The sequence below is a fragment of the Elgaria multicarinata genome, chromosome 19, assembly GCF_023053635.1.
Source record: "Elgaria multicarinata webbii isolate HBS135686 ecotype San Diego chromosome 19, rElgMul1.1.pri, whole genome shotgun sequence".
Lineage (NCBI taxonomy): Eukaryota > Metazoa > Chordata > Lepidosauria > Squamata > Anguidae > Elgaria > Elgaria multicarinata.
This window is the reverse complement of record NC_086189.1, coordinates 6,678,637-6,698,756: the sequence shown is the minus strand read 5'-3', so window position 1 is coordinate 6,698,756 and position 20,120 is coordinate 6,678,637. Positions and strand designations below refer to the sequence as shown.

Sequence of the window (20,120 nt, the reverse complement as noted above, 5' to 3'; positions counted from 1 at the left end):
CTCAACAGCAAAGTTTTAGCAGCAAATTGCTACCTTTCCCCTTTTGTATAGGAAGCGCTAGTGATGTTGCACTAGCATTTGTTTATATTGATTTATTATAGTACTTTTATCCTTCCCTTTAGCCAAAAAGGGTCTCAAGGCGGCTTACAAAAATATGTCTGAAGACAGTCCCTGCCCACAGGCTTACAATCTAAAAAACATGACACAAAAGGAAAGGGGATGGGGAGGGAGGAGGGGGGGGGAAGCAGCAAATTCAAGCACTTGATTCTTAGTTGCAAAATGGTTTATGCCATTAGTGCTAGTGCTGTGACAGTGCTGGATACCACTGCATTGAAAGAAAGCAAAGAAGTTGCAGTTCTAAGTTTTTGTAGGTAGGATGTCAGGCATAGTGTGGAGAACATGAATAGAGCGACATTTCCTCCCCCCTCCCATAATATTAGAACCCAAGGTCATCCCATGAAACTGAATGGTGGGAAATCCAGGACAGATAAAAGGAAGGACTTCTTCACACAGCGCAGAGTTACACTACAGAATTCATTACAAGATGTGGTGACGGCCACCAATTTGGATGGCTTTAAAAAGGGGCTGGATAAATTCCTAGAGAAGGCTATCAACAGCTACTAGTCCTGACGGCTCTGTGCTACCTCCAGTATCAGACGTAGTAAGCCTGTATACACTAGTTGCTGGGGAACATGGGTGGAAGGATGTTGTTGCAGGGTCCTGCTTGTGGGTCTTTGGTCAACAGCTGGTTGGCCACTGTGTGAACAGAGTGCTGGACTAGATGGACCCTTGGTCTGATCCAGCAGGGCTCTTCTGATGTTCTTATGTTCTCTAGGTTTTCCAAGTGACCACAGTAAGAGTCCTGCTCAGTATCCGTACTTGCCATAAAAACTACACACACGATAAAGCCTGCGGAAACAACAGGCAGGTGGGCTCCTATGGGAAGAGACCGTCTTTACGATACGAAGTTGCAAGGCTTAAAACAAGAATCTCGGATTGGGCCCACAAGCAAACTGGCAGCGAGTGCAACTGGAACAGAAGAGATGGAATATGACTGTGCCTTCTAACACCTGTGAAAAGACATGCAGCAGAGTTCTACACCAGCTGGAGCTTCCGTGTCATCGTCATGGGCAGCCCCACTTACAGCGTACTGCAGAGATCAAGACTGGACGTTACAAAGCATTGGGTCAGTGTAGCAGGAGCTGGACTGTCCAGAAAAGGGGAACATTTCCTAATGAGCCAAAGGCAGAAAACAACACTTCTGGCAAAACCTCCAACCTGTGCAAGATCCAGAATTGCCCTTTTTGGCTCTTAATTTAGGATTCCAGGAACTCCATTGGTCACAGTCAGGCAAATCCTTTCTAAACTTCGATCGCTCCCAGCCAGTATCATCTGCACCTTGTCAGGATTCAGTTTTAACCTGTTCCCCTCACCCACTTGACTAGGAAAGACCTCACATGGGCCATAGCGACAGGAAGACCTGTGCAACAGGCAGGCAGAAGAAAGGATGTAGGGTAGCTGCAGAGTCAAGCCACAGGCCAATCTAGTTCAGTATTGCCTACACTGACCGGCAGGGATTCTCCAGGGTCTAGGACAGGGATTTTCCCAACCCTACCTGGAGATGTCAGGGATTGAGCCTGGGGAACCAATGAAGAAGGGTTTTGTGGGGCAAAACAAAAAGTGAGACCGGGGGAAATGTATTTGTAGTGCTCAAGGACAGGAGAAGCTGTCTGTAGCTTTCAGGAAGAGTGGGCAGGACAGGCGGTTTTCAAGGCTGGAGGGATTCCGTAAAAACGAAAGGGGGATTAATTTCACCTGTTTGATTTTAGTAGCCAAACGTCTGGTTGCAGGTCTTTAGTTGTATCTATTTAATTAAATTATCCCAAATTGCACAGACTGAGCCATTAAAAAAAAAGAAAGGGTTTTGCTTGGCTCTCAACACAAGAAAGAACCCGGCTGCCTCTCTTGGAGAAAGATGCAGACGCGGTGCTGTCACCTCTGGCCACTAGGTGTCAGTCTAGGAAAGAGCATTGCGGACGTTTTCAGCCGAAGCAAACTTTAAAGTTGCCCGCTGTCTACTCCTTCCACCGCCAGCGTGCGATACGGCTATAAATATTTAAAATGCCACAATATTAAGCAATTAAAAATGACTATTTACGAGGAAGAATGCTTGAAAGATCTTTTTAACCTTTAGCATTTCACAGTTTAAAAAGCGAAATGCGCAAAGTTGTATTTACAGAGTGACATTTGCTTAACTGGGCAGCAACAGCAAGGCACAGAGAACAACTTCAGTGTCATTTTAGGAGAGCATGACCCAGATTGCTGGCTTTGCCGAATGAGAGGCAATCCGGTGCGCCACTTCCTCAAAACATCGCTAATCATGCAAACTAACAAGGAGGGGGGTGGTGGACGACAGGGGTCTTCTGCACCTGCTGCTTGGGATGGAATCCACTCCTCTCGCAGGTCACGTCCTGCTGGGGCCATCCCACGGAACCTCCAAAGAGGGCCTCTGAGCAACGCCAAAATTCCCTTCCTCTGAGAGTCAGGGATAAGGATTTGGGGGAAAAAGTTCTGCCACCTCTCTTGCCACGAGCGAAGCACTGACCAGGAACAACGTCATGGAGGGTGAAGGCTACTCCATTCCAACGCATCCCCCAGAACAGCTAACTTTCTGAGAACTGCCCAGCGAGGAGTCCTCCAAGACACTGGTACCTTTATTTTCCTAAATGTAAGTCACTCCGGCTCGCTAATTCCTGCATGCCCCAAGCTGTACGGGCACCCAATTTCCCCCAAGTTGCCCAGGCAACCAGCAGGAGGAGCAGCTGAGAGCACGAACGGCCCCCAGGAATGAAAGAGGTTGGTTGCTGCCTGCCACGGATCAGGGAGGCTTAGGAGTTGGGCAGTCTCCGTGCGCCTAGAGATCTTATTTACATGGCTGGGAATTAAAGCTACAGCTGGGACCTGAGAAGCATAATGCTCACACCTGACATTTTAATGAGCCATATAGAAACACACACACACACACACGCACGCACGCAAATACATCTGCTCTTATATTCAGTGTCAGAGGTAAACCCTACACTATACGGGAAGAAAATAAACCCACAACGTCCTGCTGATTCAACAGCACTTTATTCAAGCAATTAAGAGAGACGGCAAGAGCGACACATGCTCCCAGGAGGAGTCAGAGAAACGGTTTCCTTCTCTTTGGTTTCAGAAGCACAAATAATTTGCTATGTGCCGATGGAGAATCGCAGGTGGACTCCAGCTCCTACTCTGTTCTCTTCCATACAGAATGGGCGACAAACCCTCCGAGAGATCCATGTGGACATGTTTATTTTGCATGTATTCCACATGGTCTTTGATCAACTGCACTGAAGCCCATGTGGTTGAAAATGCCTCCTACCGCCATCCTTGGCAAGAGCGCTCTCTCTCACACACATGGTTTTTCTGCTCTGGAGTCCCCCCCCCCCCCCGTGGCTGCTTGTTTGTGCACATTAAGTGCTGTCTGGGGAGATCCATCCTTCCCTCCCAGCAGCCATTGTGGAGCTTTATATTTGCTTATTGGATTCTCTCTCTCTCTGTGTATCTCTCTCCTGCGGGGTTTAATACTTGTGCTCTGTCTTTAGGTAGTGCTGCAGTTGTACATGGGCATACTTCTGCCCTCAAAGACCTGCTGAAGCTTCACCACAGTGACACCGAGTGACTGAACACAAACATTACAGCATAAACAAAACCGATGCAACCTGTAGAGAACTTAAAACAGTGGCCAGTCTACTTACAGGCTCAATCTTCAGCGCGTTTCTGTAGCTCCCGAAAAAAGCGGCTTGGGCCTTGAGGAATGCTCTTGCTACACCATCTCCAGTGGTCATGGAGACTTTCTTCAACCTACCCTTCAGTGCAGAGACCTAGAAGCATGCAACAAGAAAAGTTTAGCTCCAAGGAACACAAGCCAGTAGATTTCAGCCACAAGGAAGGCAGTTAAGAGACTCTGGCCGCAAGAAAGAAGATGGCTAGAAGGTGTTTATGGGCGGCGGGAAGGGAGGGGAAGCACATCCCATTATAAGGGAAATGTTTATCATGCATGCATTCCACATGAGTCTTTGACGGAGTAGAATAATTATTTACACCACTTAGCTCTGCTCTGAAACCTGAAGGAAAGATAATGACTCACATCAGATAATATTAATGATGACAACAGCAGCAATAATGATTAACAAATAGGAATAGTTCTCATTGCTGGCTCTACCGCTCTCACCAGCTTGCTTGTCTCAAGAGATAGGCGACGGAGAAGAATCATTGCTGGCAGCAAAGCCGAAGCTAGGTTGGGCCAATGAAGACAGGTCAAGCTGCAGCCGCAAGACCTCTTCACCTGTTAAGCTCCCTATCAAGGGCTCTGGTTCAGATATTTTTGCCAGGTAGGTTCCAATCAAGGCTAAGGAATCCCACCCCACCGGAAGGGAATCTCTGGAGCGCATCCTGCTTGAAGGCTTAATAATGGGATGAGTGTAGGATGAATCTACATGGGAGGGCAGCTGGCACAATCCTAACACTTAAAGGGAGTAAGTCCTACTGAACTCAATAGGATTTACCTCCAAGTAAACATATTTAGGATTGCACAGTTTGTCAAGGAAGCATGTTGCTTTGATTTGGTAATTTTGAAATGCAGATTAGGATATTAAACCCATCACTGCTCATTTTATGTCTTGCGTATTTAGTGCTTTGTTTTAGATTTTTAAATACCTGTAAACCACAGCTCAGGGCGTGTGAAACATTTCAAATAAGCAGATGAATCCATTTAAGAAAGAAAACAACCCATTTCAGTGAAGAAAGTGTTTTGCAATTTTTTTTTATCTTCTTGACCCTCTTAACAGCCCTGGAAGCTCGGTTAAGCAGGGTCCAGAGAAGTTTGCCCAAAGATTTGTGGGAAGGGCAAGTAGGAAATGTACCTTGTCGCAAACTCCACCCACCCACCCCTAGAACCCAGAAAAAGGGAACAATGTTCAAGTTCAATTACAACAGCAACAAGTATTGGATGTAATGAAGACTTCTGAGCCAACATCTCCAACCACATCCCCACTGGGTATTTCAAAAGCGCAGGCTTGAATTCTAAAGGAAAGTGTTTCATTAAAAGAAAAGGCGGGGAGGGCAACCTGCCACACCCTGAAAGCAAAAGCACTATGCGTGTTGATGACAGCAACATCTCCATCCTTGGAATCACGCTCTTTCCCCCCTCGCTTCTCAAAGGCTCTCGCCACCTGTGCATCCGATTATTCCTCACTTAACCTTCACTGCCCTTTCCCTTTCATCCTGGAGGTGTTTAATTGCCTCCGATTCACAGAGCTGCACTTCAGGTGAACACAGACCTAACAGTCTCATTACCATTTACACAAAGAAGTACTCCACAGTGGTAACTGAGCAAATATCAACTCGCACACACCTTCCTACGCCGACAAATCCTCAAAACTCACGGAAGCGGTTCAAGGTTACCGGATGCGTGTGCCTTTGGTCTTCCAGGCACACTCCAGGGCCCCCCTGTTCACTCATTGCCATGTTCTGTGCTCTGGACAAAAAAGGCTGGCTGGTTTTGATGCCTTCTTTAGGAACCTCCTTTAGATATCTCCAGATATCTGGAGGAGAAGGCTATCAATGGCTACTAGCCCTGATGGTTATGTATCCTCCATTATCTGAGGCAGTGAGCCTGTGTGCACCAGTTGCTGGGGAACATGGGTGGGAGGGTGCTTTTGCACCATGTCCTGCTTTGTTGGTCCCTGGTCGACAGCTGGTTGGCCGCTGTGTGAACAGAGAACTGGACTAGATGGACCCTCAGTCTGATCCAGGAGGGCTCTTCTGATGTTCTTACGAGCATTTCTCCTTTCCAATATAATTGAGGGATGGCAAAACACCTGTCCATTGATAGACAACTTGCAATGGCCCCACTGGGACTCCACATCTTCATTCCACCCCCCTCCCCCAAGTAAATAGCCATGGCTGTCACACCATTCTTGGCAGCTCTGATCATGCCTATGTTCATTACAACAGTTTCTTTTTAAACACACCATGAATGCATTGTACTACAAGAATCCAAGGCCCTGGGACTGTGCAACTCCCCAGAACAGAAGCATTGGAAAAGTGAAGCTCCCTCTTCCATCAGGATCAGATGGTGAAGTTGACCAAACAATGCTTGTTGAAGAATGCTCCAACAGCCGAAAGCAAATGCCTCCACCCCACCAAAAAAGCCAAAGGGACACTAGGCCAGGGAAACTTTCTGCTTTCAATCTTTCAAACCAAAACAACCCAGAGAGCTTTGAAGTGGAATAAAAGTAACTGTACTAGAACAAAATGGCAGGTGGGAGAGTGTTTCAGAAAAACCTGAGCCCCAAGTCCTTGCACAAACACATGCAAGCCTCCAACCTTCTGGCACCTTTCCCTAAAGGTGGCAGTGCACATTTGGGGTCTTGCAGCTGTAAATATTTTGCATACAACCTCCAATGCAGCACATTCTCCTTTCCCCTGTTCCTTCTGGAAGACAGACTGCTGGCAAGGGATGGGTTGCACCTCACAAGGGCTGGAAAGAATGTGTTCGGCCACAGCACGAAGAACTTCATCAGGAGGGCTTTAAACTGAATCTTACGGGGGCGGGAGACGTAAACCTCGAGGCAACAAGGGATGAAGGCCAAGGCACCACAGTACAGAGAACAGCTCCAATAGTGCCCCAAAATAGTGTCCGCAACTATGTAGGAACAAAGCCAGACTATAAAACACATGGTCTTCGATGTCTATATACTAATGCCCAGAGTATGGGAAACAAACAGAATGAACTTGAGCTCTTAATACATGAAGGCAAATATGACTTGATAGGTATAACTGAAACTTGGTGGGACGACTCCCGTAACTGGAATATAGCAATTGAAGGATATAACTTGTTAAAAAAGAATAGAGGAAATAAAAAGGGAGGTGGAGTTGCACTATATGTTAAGAAGACCTATCCCTGCACAGAAATACAGGAGGATGAACCTGGGAGCCCCACCAAGAGCATCTGGATTGAAATAAATGGGGCAAGAAATAGAAGGCGCATGATAGTCAATGTCTACTACTGACCACCCGATCAAGGAGAAGATGAGGATGAAACTTTTGAAAAGCAAATTGCCAGTGTTTCAAGGAAGTGCGATGTAGAAGTGATGCGGGACTTCAATTATCCTGATATCTGTTGGGAGACAAATTCTGCCAAAAGCGGCCCCTTCCAAGAAATCCCTGACATATGTGGCTGATAACTGTCTCCTACAGAAAGTGGAGGAAGGAACTAGAGGATTGGCAATCCTTGACTTGATACTGACCAACAGGGATGACTTAGTGGATAAAGTGGCAGTTATAGGTACTCTTGGGGAAGTGACCACATCATACTTGACTTCTTGATTTTAAAGGAAGCAAAAGCTGAGTATAGCCATAGATGTACTCTGGATTTCAGGAAAGCTGATTTTAATAAGCTCAGAACTATAATAAGTAAGGTCCCACGGCAAGTGGCCCTAATAAGAAAAAGAGTCCAAGATGGGTGGGAGTTTTTAAAAAAGGAAATTTTAAAGGACAATTCCAACAAGGAAAAAAGATAGAAGACAACAGAAGAAACCAATGTGGCCCCACAAAAAGCTTAGAGATGACCTGAAAATAAAAAAGGATACATATAGGAAGTGGAAGGAAGACCAGGCTACAAAAGAAGAGTACAGAGAGGTAGCACAGAAGTGCCAAAATAGCATCAGGAAGGCTGAAGCTCAGAATGAGCTGAAGCTAGCGAGGGATGCTAAAAGCAATAAAAAGGCTTTCTTCAGATACATGAATAGTAAAAGACAGAGGAAGGAAATGGTGGTTCAACTGCTTAATGAGGATGGCAAATTGATAACAAATGACAAAGAAAAAGCCAAAGTGCTCAACTCCTACTTTGGTCAATCTTCTCCCAAAAGTGGGTCTATGACCCACCCTGGCAAAAGTGAAGTACAAGCTGAAGGAGAAGGATTGCAGTTTGAGATTGATAAATAAATGGTAAAGGAACACCTAATTTCTTTGAACGAGTTCAAATCTCCAGGGCCTGATGAACTACATCCTAGAGTAATGAAGGAGCTAGCAGAAGAACTCTCAGAAACGCTGTCTATTATCTTTCTGAAATCATGGAAGACGGGTGAGGTGCCGGACGAAAAAGGGCAAAAAGGAGGAACCTGGGAACTATAGACCAGTCAGTCTGACATCCATCCCTGGGAAAATTTTGGAGCAGATTATAAAGAAGTCAATATGTAAGCACCTTGAAAACAATGCAGTGATTACTAGAAGCCAGCAAGCTAATTTCATTCTTTGATTGGGTAACCTCCCTTGTGGACTGTGGAAATGCTGTGGACGTCATATATCTTGACTTCAGCAAAGCTTTTGACAAAGTACCACATGACATTCTAATCAGCAAACTAGTTAAAAGTGGGCTAGATGGAACAACTATTAGGTGGATCCACAGTTGGCTACAGTGTTAATCAACGGTACCTTCTCAAACTAGGGGGAGGTAACAAAGGGGGTACCGCAGGGCTCAATCCTGGGCCCAGTGCTCTTCAACATTTTTATTAATGATTTGGACGAGGAGGTGCAGGGAACGCTGATCAAATTTGCAGATGACACAAAATTGAGTGGGATAGCGAATACCCTGGAAGACAGAAACAAACTTCAAATTGATCTTGATAGGCTGGAGTGCTGGGTTGGTAACATTCTGGGTATACACAGTTCTGGTACACAGGCAAAGTGCACACCAAAAGGAAGCACAGAAGGCCAGAAGACACGGAGGAGGCAAAGGGGCTGGGCAAGAAACTCTGAAGATTTTGTAGAGAAAGCTTCTGTGTCTTAGCATTTCGGTTATCTAAAGTTGCACAATTGTGCAGAGGGACCAGGCAAACTGGTCACTGACAGGCAAGAAGAGGCACAGAGGTTTCCAAATCTCCAGAGGGTTGGAGCTCAAGCCCATATCCAGGTTTCGCTTCTCCAGCTATGCAGTGAGTGGTTTTGGGAGGAATCACAACTAGTCCCTGGGGTTTAAAACTCCCCTCCTTTGCAGAAACTGGGTTTTCTTCTTCATCTGCTTTTTCTTGAAAGACAAGCAAGAGCGTCATAATCAGAAGTGCCTAAATTCCAATTACACTCAATGCCAACCATTGAACATGTAACCGGCAGGATTTTCTACCGGATTCCCTGGAGTAGACCTCTCTCACTTCCGCTTTGAAAAACTGAAAGATTGCACTGCCACTCTGCGTCACCAGGTGCAACAAGGAGCCCAATCCTAAGGCTTCAAATCAAGTCGTGAAGGTGTCTCTGGGTTTGAGGCAACCTCTTTATCATCAGGTTTCACGGGTGACCCATCTCTTCCTGTAACATCCTCAGCAACCTTTGCCAAAAGACATCCCGGAGTTATGCCAGAACTGGCGATGAGGTTCTTTGGCCTCAAAGATCCGGCCTCCTACTCCACTCTAGCTAGTGCAGTTTTCCCAACCGGGTGCCCTCTGGATGTGTTGGACTCCAACTCCCATCATTCCCTGGATTCAACACATCTGGTGGGCACCATCTGAGCTTGTGTCTGGGAGATAAAGGCCATTTCCACAGTGTCAAAATCTCTCCTCAGAGGCTACACCAGTTCCAGGCCTGGTGCTCATGCAATGTGGGGATGTCTCCTCCCAACCCAAGCCCTTCCCAGGGACTAATGGATAGGCAGAGGGGGGCTTCAGCATCTGGACAACTCACAGATCTGTGGTAGTCAGCCTGCACCATCCACTCAGATCTAGGAGAGAAACCTATCGCATTGTCCCACCATTAGGGGAAGTACATCTGATGACATGAGACAGGGCCTTCTCTGCAGTGGCATCGCCTAACTCCGGCCTCCCCTTCCCCAAGAGGGATGCCTGGCGCCAACTTTATTGACATTTTGCCACCAGGCTAAACCCTCTCTATTTACCTAAACATTTATGAGGGGTCAATGAATATCTCTCTGCTTATTAGTTTTATTAGATCGCTGTATTTCACTGTTTTAACATTGTTTATTGTACTTCTTTTTTTAATATTGTTACCTGTCCTGGGATTATTATTTTTTATGAAGTGTGGGTTATAAACAGAATTAACTAAGTAAATAAATGGAAAAGTGAAACAAATTGTAACCAGCTGTCACCAATCTGCAAGAGGGATGCTGCATATGCTCAGAGACACTCTTTCCTTCGCTGCTGCTTTATAGGCTCCATGTCTGAAAACAGGATTCTGGGTCTCAGCTCTCGGCTGAAATTTAGCCCTTCTGCCTGGAAGCGACGAGGCAGCTGCCAAAAGCACTTTCCCCCTTTTATATTCTGCGGAACAGCTGCACACGAGACGAGACGAGACGAGCCCACAACGTTGCGCTGCTCGCAAGATGGCAACCGATTTCGGACAGTAGCCGCTCCACGCAGAGGCTGCTTCTGACTAAGGCAGGCACAGAAAGGCACAGCCAATCCTGGGAGTGTTTTTTAAAGAAGATTTTTATACTCTTGGCAGCTCAGGATTAAAGGTCAGATTTAAGCTATCACCATGTTTCGAAATGCAATCTGTGCAGTGTAGCATAATGAAATGGTTCAGTAGAGGTGCGAGTAGAAATTCTTTTAATTAGATCCAAGGCTTTCTAGTTGTCAACATGAATAAAGCAAGAAAAACACATTCTCTTGCAAAACACAATATCAGAAAGAGAGAGAGAGAGAGAGAGAGAGAGAGAGAGAGAGAGAGAGAAGCCTTTAAATGAAACTTACCTGTAAAAAGGTAGTGAGGAAATTACAATCAAGAAAATACAAACTTTGAGCTCATGTGACATACTCAGCAAGTTTAAATGGTTACGGCGTGCAAAAGCAAATATTCATGTGTGTATGATTTCCTCTTCCTAAGAATGTGAGAACCAACAAAAAGAGAAAGGATGCCTCACTGACAGGATAAAACAATCACAAGCCAATTAGCCCGTTCACAAGGTATGATCCCTAAACAACATGTTGAAGTGCCCAAGCAAGGCTCTATTGAAGGGTCTGGCACTTTGTGGCTCATTTCTACCAAGAAATCTCCAACTTGGCTCAACTTTCATTTTCCAAAAAAGGGGATTCTTATTTATTTATTTATTTATTACATTTCTATACCGCCCAATAGCCGGAGCTCTCTGGGCGGTTCACAAAAATTAAAAACATTCAAAGTATAAAACAACAGTATAAAACCATAATATAAAATACAATATAAAAGCTCAACCAGATAAAAACAGCAGCAATGCAAAATTACAAATTTAAAACACCAAGTTAAAATTTATTTATAGACTGTTAAAATGCTGGGAGAATAAAAAGGTCTTCACCTGGCGTCTAAAAGCATATAATGTAGGTGCCAAGCGAACCTCCTTAGGGAGCTCATTCCACAGCCGGGGTGCCACAGCAGAGAAGGCCCTGCTCCTGGTAGCCCCCTGCCTCACTTCCTTTGGCAGGGGCTCGTGGAGAAGGACCCCTGAGGATGACGTTTTGGCCTTTTTGGTCATGGCACCACAACTGTGGGATTCTCTCCACAAGGACACTCACCTAGTGCGTTAGGTTATATACTTTTACGCCGCAGTTGCCTATGCTATTCTCCTGCGCTATTAATGGGCAACATTTTAATATTGCTCTTGCTGTTCACTGCTGGATTGTCAATTACTGTATTTATTATTACTTTAAAAACAAACAAAACAACTACTGTTTAGCTTATTCACATACGTGATTTAATCACGGCTTTTAATGTTTGTTATCTGCCCTTGAAATGGTCTTACTGAAAGGTGGGATAAAAATATTTCAATTAAATACATTTTGCAAGTCCCCCACCTTCGTGTTGATGGCTACCAAGAAGCATGATTGGGACCCCAGTATGCTGTCCTTTGCCTGGGAAGAAGCCAACAAAACGAAATTCGGGATAAGGAGAAAGGGTGGCACTTTGCGCCTCTCCCGACAGCTGCAGGCAGCTTGCCCGGTTCTCAGCCGCAAGCAATAAAACCCCACAAAATGTCTGAACCCCTGAGGACAGAGAGGCGGGCAGCCTGGCTTTGCAGACTTCATTTGCAGGAGTATAATACAACTCCTTGGGTGATACAAACAGAATAACGGGCTGAAGTTACAGGAAGCCATATTCCGGCTGGACATCAGGAAAAACTTCCTGACTGTTAGAGCAGTACGACAATGGAATCAGTTACCTAGGGAGGTTGTGGGCTCTCCCACACTCGAGGCCTTCAAGAGGCAGCTGGACAAGCATCTGTCAGGAATGCTTTAGGGTGGATTCCTGCACTGAGCAGGGGGTTGGACTCGATGGCCTTATAGGCCCCTTCCAACTCTACTATTCTATGATTCTATGGAACGGGACATGACCCTGTCTATGGACAACTGCAAAGTGTTGATCCAGAGGTGCAAAGAAGCACGGGAAAGCCAAGCAGGGCTTGAACCCCAAAGGTCTCAGGAGCAGGTGTGAAGAAAGGGGCAGCAGAAAAGAGGAGCCAGCTATGAGGAAACGCCATCGCCGCGGCTTCAGCTTCACACTGCCCCGTTCTGGCAAGGTTGTGAGAACCTCCCTCAGTTCCCTAGGGAGGTTGTGGGCTCTCCCACCCTAGAGGCATTCAAGAGGCAGCTGGACAACCACCTGTCAGGGATGCTTGAAGGTGGATCCCTGAGCAGGGTGTCGGACTCGATGGCCTTGTAGGCCTCTTCCAACTCTGCTATTCTATGATTCTATGAATACGAGGTGATCAACCAAGCTTAAATTAGGTGTGACCAGAGAATAAGGAAGGGGCTAGGTAAGAGCCAGGGAACAAGTATTACAGGGATGGAAAACTTCAAACCCACCCATCCCGAAAATAGCCCTGAGTCCCCATGCCACTGTGGGCTGCATTCTGCGGGGCGCCCAGAAAAACATGGCTGCATGAGTGGCTGAAGGGCTCCGCTGGGCCTGTTTAGGGTTCCCTAGAGGCAGCTGCACGCCGCCCACCCTTGCCGTAGTAGCTCTGGCTGGGGCCTTGGGCAAGGCAGGACCTGGGGCAACCCCCAGAGCGATGGAGCAGAGCTCTCGCCACAACGGCACGCCCATAGCGCCATGGCTCTGTCAAGCGAGCAAGCCCCCTCCCCTCCAAGTGCAAGTTCAGCAAGCACTTAAGCATTGCTGGGTGGCCTCCAAATGCATCTTCTTCCAAGAGCTTACAGGAGGGGAGAGTGAGGGGCTTTGGGCCATGGGGAGAGGCGATGGAGCTGCGGGCTCTAGTTCCGCATTTGCGAAATCTGCAGCCCAGCCTCAGGGAAACGGTCACGTGTTAAACTCCTTCCCTCTGTGTGGCTTGGAGAGAGCTTTGCCTCAGGGCCCCGTCCAAGGAAGGATCCGGCTCACCCAAGGCTCACTGACAGAGGGGGGTTGGACTCGATGGCCTTATAGGCCCCTTCCAACTCTACTATTCTATGATTCTGCATCCGAGCCATCGTCTGAGGCGTTTGGAGTCAGGTGTGCGGCAGATCATCACGGCTGAAAACAACAAGGGCATCTTGCGCACGTCGGGGGTTAATGAAGTGCTCAGTAATTCTGTTCGCTGACAGCAAGCGTAGTCTTAACGGGGCTTCGCTCCCATGGAACTTCTCCACACTTGGCCAATTCCTTATGCCCAGCCTTCAGTGCACCTTAGCGGTTGACGCAGGTTCACCAGAACACTGCTGTTCCCGCCGCCCCTCAACCCCAGGGAAAAAGTAGTGTGGAAGATCACATTTAAGCATATTCCACCTGCAGCCAGGAGCCGTGTGATCGGTGCCGAGTTCCAAGCACATGAAGCGTGAAAAGACTTGACAGAAATCCTGTTACAATAAGAAGCAGGACATCTGCTCTCTAGTGGTCAAAGCCAAAAACATAAATCAGAGGAGAAATCTTTTGCTATCTAGGTACCTCAAGTAACAGAACTGAGGAGAGGATACATCGGAAGACCTTAATTCCTCAAAGTAAGAAGATACTACTTCTTCTTCTTTTTTAAAAGACAGTATTAAACCCAGCTGTATTTAAGGAACACCTTGACAGGGGAGAGAGGACAATACCCGAAACGGAGTATATTTTTATGGCGAGCCAAGCTGGTTAATTGAATTTGTCGGCACCACTTCCTCTGTGATGCTCCAAACATCCAATAAAATAATAATAATATAACAAACAATAACAACGAATACTATTTTAAAAAGCATAGCCTTGAAGCAGACCTGTAAAAAACTGAATCAAAAAGTTTTAACAGGAGAAACGCAGGTCTCTTTTGTTATAAAAGGAAATAATGACCGGAAGGAAGGAAGTCTCTTTAAAGTTTATGACATTCCAACGCTTTCACTTTGGGGGTTTATTTGGTAATGTCTCTTCTGATCTTCCACTGTGCTCTCACAATGGCTCCTTTCATGAAGGCCCGTAAAATCAAATATTATACTTGATTATTGACAAATCATATCCTGGGGCCGGGGGGGGAGGCGGGGGTCAGGGATTCCTCGTATCCCCCCCCCCACGCCATCCCTCACATAATTCCATAAATTTTTGCAAATGTGCTCTTAACTGAGAGGTTCTTCTTACATCTCTAAAATTCTCTGAACGTGGAAGTTATTTTATCCTATAGGTCCGTGTGCGTGTGTGTGTGTGTGTGTGTGTGTGTGCTGTGCCCAGAAACAAAAGAAAACTGCAATACAAGGAAGGTGTTGGTGTAAGCACACGTGCCCAGCTTTGAGAAATGAGAAAGCACAGTTTTATGGGACAGAAATTTCCATATCTTTCAACCCAGACTCAATCCAGCTCTGGCTAGGATTAAAAGGAATTCCGGCCTTCAGTATCACATTCCAGAAGAGCTTCTGTTCAGTGCTGAATATTTCAATAGCCAAAATTAATTCTAGCCATCACCAAGGCAGGCACCTCCTCGGTTCAGAGTTATTAAACTATTACAAAAATCTTGGAGGCTAAGAGGAAAGCGAGGTGTTCGGTGAAAACACATACAAGGTTCTGCACACATCCAGCGAGACTCACCAGCGATGACACTCACCACATCATTTGGAAGGCTTTGAAGGTCGTCGAAGGGCGTTTCCAGTGTGTTCGTGTCAACGTTAAGGATGACTACGTCTTCCAGGGCCATATTTCTAACTTTCTAAAAATGATGGAAGTTAGGAGAAAAGGAAAATATTATTGCTTAAGCCTCTACGTAGCACATCCAATTATGGGCCTCTACTTAGACTCCAAGTGTTACTCAGCTCTTGCCGACACTTAAGACAAAAACAGAACAACTCCTCTCCCCATGCGTGCCTCAGAATTTCATGTTGTACTTTCCAGCCCCCAAATACAACGGTGGCCATTTCTGGACTCCTACATCAGCAGGTGTCTCAGCTTAATGTTCATCTAGCTATTTCTAGGAACGAGAGACCAGGCTAGGTTCCTCACAACTAGGACTGTGCACGGACCTCCCTGATCCGCTTCGGGTCCGCTCCGCGCCGCTCCGCCAGTGGTCCGCTTTGCTTTGCTGTGGAGCTCCGGATCTGAATCGGAGCTCCGCATTGGTGGTGGCACCAGGTAAGGCCTCCCTCCCCCCTTACCTGGTTCCGCCGCCGTCGCTGCATGGGCAGCAGCAGGGCCAGGTAAAAAAAACCTCACGCACACCACTTACCTGGTCCATCGCAGCCCATTGCCAACTTCACTAGAGCCCGTGGCTCAACCCGGAACTGTAGGCCCCTTAAGCTGCGGGCTCTAGTGAAACTGGCGACAGGCCGCGACAGACCAGGTAAGACCCCCCCTTCCCCCTTCCCTGGCTCTGCTGCCGTCGTCGCACGGGCGGTGGCGGCGCCAGGTAAGGCCCCCTTATCTTTTTTGCAGAGCTCCTGATCAAGGCAAAGGATCCGCCCTCATCTCGATCCGCTCTGCTGCCCACGATCCTCTTCACCTCTGCCTTAAGGGGAGGCGAAGCACCCCGATCCGCTTCTGCTTCTCCGATCCGAAGAGAAGCGGAGCACAGCCCTACTCACAACTCTAAATGCTGTTTAGGTGCAAAGCTGGCTACCTAAGGCTCATGGGACATGGATCCCTCCCCTGTTCTCCTAGTAATTATTAGCTGCCCCGTAGCAGAGTAAGCCATACATACACACGGGGTGGGGCAGAAGCCTTGAAGTGCACTGGACACATCCAGAAAGCTTTTATGACCTCCCCTTGATTACAAGTTCAATGTGACACCTCAATATGCTACACACATTTAACGCCCAATGTTTTCCTTGGACCACATATCGAACTGAGATGTTCAGAAGTGTCAAACCCTGCTTGCCAAAGAAAGGTCTTCAGCTGTGCAAAATGAACAGAGCAAGTTGTCTTCAACAATGAAGTTGCCTCTCAAAAACCATCAGAAAGTAGAGATGGGGACGACGGCTGCAGTTTGAAAGCCTCCCCTTTCCCAAACAGACAAAACGGAGAGACTCCAGAGGCAGTAGCACCAGGATCCAAAGTCTGGGTTTTCCTCACTTCTGCTAGCCCAAACCTTTAATGTAATCAAGCATCCAGTATCTAAGATTTTCAGCCCCCAGAGCCACACTACCTTTCCTGCCCATAGCTGAGGTGGCTTTAAGTTTTTCAGTTCAAAATTTTGTACGTGAAAAAGGGGTCCTTGCCTTAGTAATGGAGCAGCAGCCTTTTGGAAAATGAAAATGACCCCCCTCTTCCCCACCCCTCCCCCTCCCCAAATCCAACTTCAAGGAACTAAAAGGTCATTTGCTTCTTGCATATCTGATCGAGCCAAACACAGCTCAGGAGACTTGCTTCTTTGGGGAGCCAGGAAGCAGCCAAACAACAGGCTGGCTCCTTCCTGCCTTGGGAAACTTCAGCAAGAAATTTGAAGAAAATGCTCAGTTACACCCAGAGGACTCTTGAACAGTGCAAATGGCTTAACCAAATCCAGAAGTTTGGTCAAAAGGGCTCGGAGGGCTGAACAGGAAGCCTCCTTTCCATCTCAGCAGCAGAAGCAGACCTGGTGCTTGGAGGATTTTGGATGCAGAGCTGAGGCTGGGAATCCAGTGGCCGAAGCACTGCTGCACACGAGGATGCCCGGCTTTAGGAGCTGCCCAAGGGTGCTCCAAAACACGCGCACGCGTGTCAAAAACAGCGCACCTATTTATTCACGCGCACACACAAAATAGGCAGCACCGTCCTCCAGGAAAGCTCCTGTGCAGAAGCCTCATTGACGTGAACAGAGACGACACAGGCACACTACTGCACTCTTGAGGAGCACTCCTGCTTTAAGAAGAAGCAAGCAAGAGAAATTCCTGCTCGACTGGGCCTCAAGGGGTAGACCCACCTGTCTCTTGCACTGCTGCCCTTTATGCCAACCAAAATTTGCCACACTACTTACAGGTAATTAAGAATATAAAAAGAGCCCTGATGCTGGATCAGACCAAGAGTCCATCTAGTCCAGCACTTTGTTCACACAGTGGCCCACCAGCCATCGACCAGGGATGAACAAGCAGGACATGGTGCAACAGCACCCTCCCACCCATGTTGTTGTTGTTGTTGTTATTATTATTACTATTATTATTATTATTTATTACATTTCTATACCGCCCAATAGCCAGAGCTCTCTGGGCGGTTCACAAAAATTAAAAACATTCAAAGTATAAAACAACAGTATAAAACCATAATATAAAATAAAATATAAAAGCTCAACCAGATAAAAACAGCAGCAATGCAAAATTACAAATTTAAAACACCAAGTTAAAATTTATTTATAGACTGTTAAAATGCTGGGAGAATAAAAAGGTCTTCACCTGGCGTCTAAAAGCATATAATGTAGGTGCCAAGCGAACCTCCTTAGGGAGCTCATTCCACAGCCGGGTGCCACAGCAGAGAAGGCCCTGCTCCTGGTAGCCACCTGCCTCACTTCCTTTGGCAGGGGCTCACGGAGAAGGACCCCTGAGGATGACCTTAGGGTCCGGGCAGGTACATATGGGAGGAGGCGTTCCTTCAAATAACCTGGCCCCAAACCGTTTAGGGCTTTAAATGTCAATACCAGCACTTTGAGTTGGGCCCGGACCTGGACTGGCAGCCAATGAAGTTGTAAAAGGACTGATGTAATGTGACCTCGTCGGCCAGTCCCTGTTAGTAACTGTGCTGCCCTGTTTTGTACCAGTTGAAGTTTCCGGACCGTTTTCAAAGGCAACCCCACATATAACGCATTGCAATAATCCAAACGAGAGGTTATCAGAGCATGGATCACTGTTCCCAGCAATTGATGCACACGGGCTGACTGCCTCGTGATACTGGAGGTAGCACACAACCATCAGGACTAGTAGCCATGGCTAACCTTCTCCTCCTCCAGGAATTTATTCAACCCCCTTTTAAAGCCGTCTGAATTGGTGGCCATCACCACATCTTGTGGTAGCAAACTCCATAGCTTAACTGTTAACTGTTATTTTTATACTGTTGTTTTTACATTTCTGATGGTTTTTAAATTTTGTATACTTTTTAATGTTTACCATTTTTAACTGTTGTAAACCGCCCGGAGCGCTTCGGCTGTGGGGCGGTATATAAATGTAATAAATAAATAAATAAATAAACAAACTATGCATTGTGTGAAGAATTGCCTCTGCCCAGCTCACTTTTCGGCTCTCCCGCTGCTCTGTGTGTGATGAATATGCCACACAGGGGCTGGGATGGTACCCCGATGGGAGTGGATGGGGTGTACCCTTGACCTGGTTCTGGGAATCTGGCAGGGGACACAGAAAACCAGTCTCACCAGAGTACGCTTGTGTCACCTGTACTGACAACTCCACCTGCCTTTTATTTAAGTGCCTATTTTTTTAAAGAGGAGAAAAATGCCATGGAAAGCCCAGTTTAACAAGTGCCTTGAATCCACGGTTTATGCCCCCCCCCCCCATAAAAACGTGGCTTGCAACAGAATTTACCAACTTAAGCAGTATCTCCTGAAGGGGGGAACACACACTTTAAAATTTAGGAACTCGTGAAAACCTCCAGGCAGGGGGACTTTAGTGCTGGGCCTATAAATAATCAGCAGGCGCTGTGGGCCACTTGTGCAACAGCTCCACACAGCACCCGACTTCTGTGGTAAAACTTTGTCACAGAGGCTTCACAAAAATTCAAGGGGACAGCTTTGCATTTCAGAGTACAAGGAGTTACCTCAGCCTTCCCCAACCTGGTGCCCTCCAGATGTGTTGGACTACATCTCCCAGCATTCCCTAGCCAACCTGGTGCCCTCCAGATGGGCTGGAGTATGGGAGTCGCCTTGCAACACTAGGTCAGGGAAGGCTGAATTAATTGAGCAAAACTTGGTGCCCTCACTTCCTTCCTCTAGCTCAAAATTCCACACACCATCATAAGCACACAGTGCACAGTTAAATTATGGAATTTACTCCCACAAGATGTCATGATGGCCACTAATTTGGAAGGCTTTAAAAGGGGGTTGGATAAATTCTTGATGGAGCAGAAGGCTATCAATGGCTACTAGCCCTGGTAGTTATCTACTACCTCTGGTATCCGAGGCAGTAAACCTATGTGCACCAGTTGCTGGGGAACATGGGTGGGAGAGTGCTGCTGCACCATGTCCTGCTTTGTTGGTCCCTGGTCAACAGCTGGTTGGCCACCATGTGAACAGAGTGCTGGACTAGATGGACCCTCAGTCTGATCCAGCAGGGCACTTCTTATGTTCCCATGTTCTAAGTAAACATCAGTGTCAAAGTATAAGGATTACTAATTATGCCATCCCTGTGGTTGCAGTTCTAGCGCCACAAAGAATGGGCTCTGAGTCACTTCCAGGTTTATTATCTTAAAAAATAATTATCTCGGCCTCCATTCCTATTTAGCACCAACTGTTACATCACTGCCCCTAAAGGTGAAAGGATGATGCCTTATCTAAAGTCCAGTCAATACAGCACAGTTTATTGGGAGTTGGCTGCAATCCAGATTGCTACATGGTGTAGATTGTTTGATGAGGTTGAGTTGTTGTTGTTATTATTATTATTATCCCCTTTTTTATTGCTCACACTGTGGATATTTTATAGGATGCAATGCGGTATATACATCTTATCATAGAATCATAGAATAGCAGA

The 20,120-nt window shown here is 46.7% G+C and overlaps 1 protein-coding gene across 4 annotated transcripts in view; it reads right to left on the bottom strand.

The window, feature by feature from the left end:
* The window catches only part of DENND1A (DENN domain containing 1A), a 297,718-nt gene that overhangs the window by 75,981 nt on the left and 201,617 nt on the right, over nucleotides 1-20,120 (bottom strand). For all 4 annotated transcript variants that reach the window (XM_063144890.1, XM_063144892.1, XM_063144891.1 and 1 more), the window contains exons 12-13: nucleotides 15,071-15,172; nucleotides 3,783-3,908 (exon numbers count right to left, since the gene is read on the bottom strand). In XM_063144890.1, coding sequence (XP_063000960.1) covers nucleotides 3,783-3,908; nucleotides 15,071-15,172 — 228 coding nt within the window. The remainder of the gene's footprint in view (nucleotides 1-3,782; nucleotides 3,909-15,070; nucleotides 15,173-20,120) is intronic.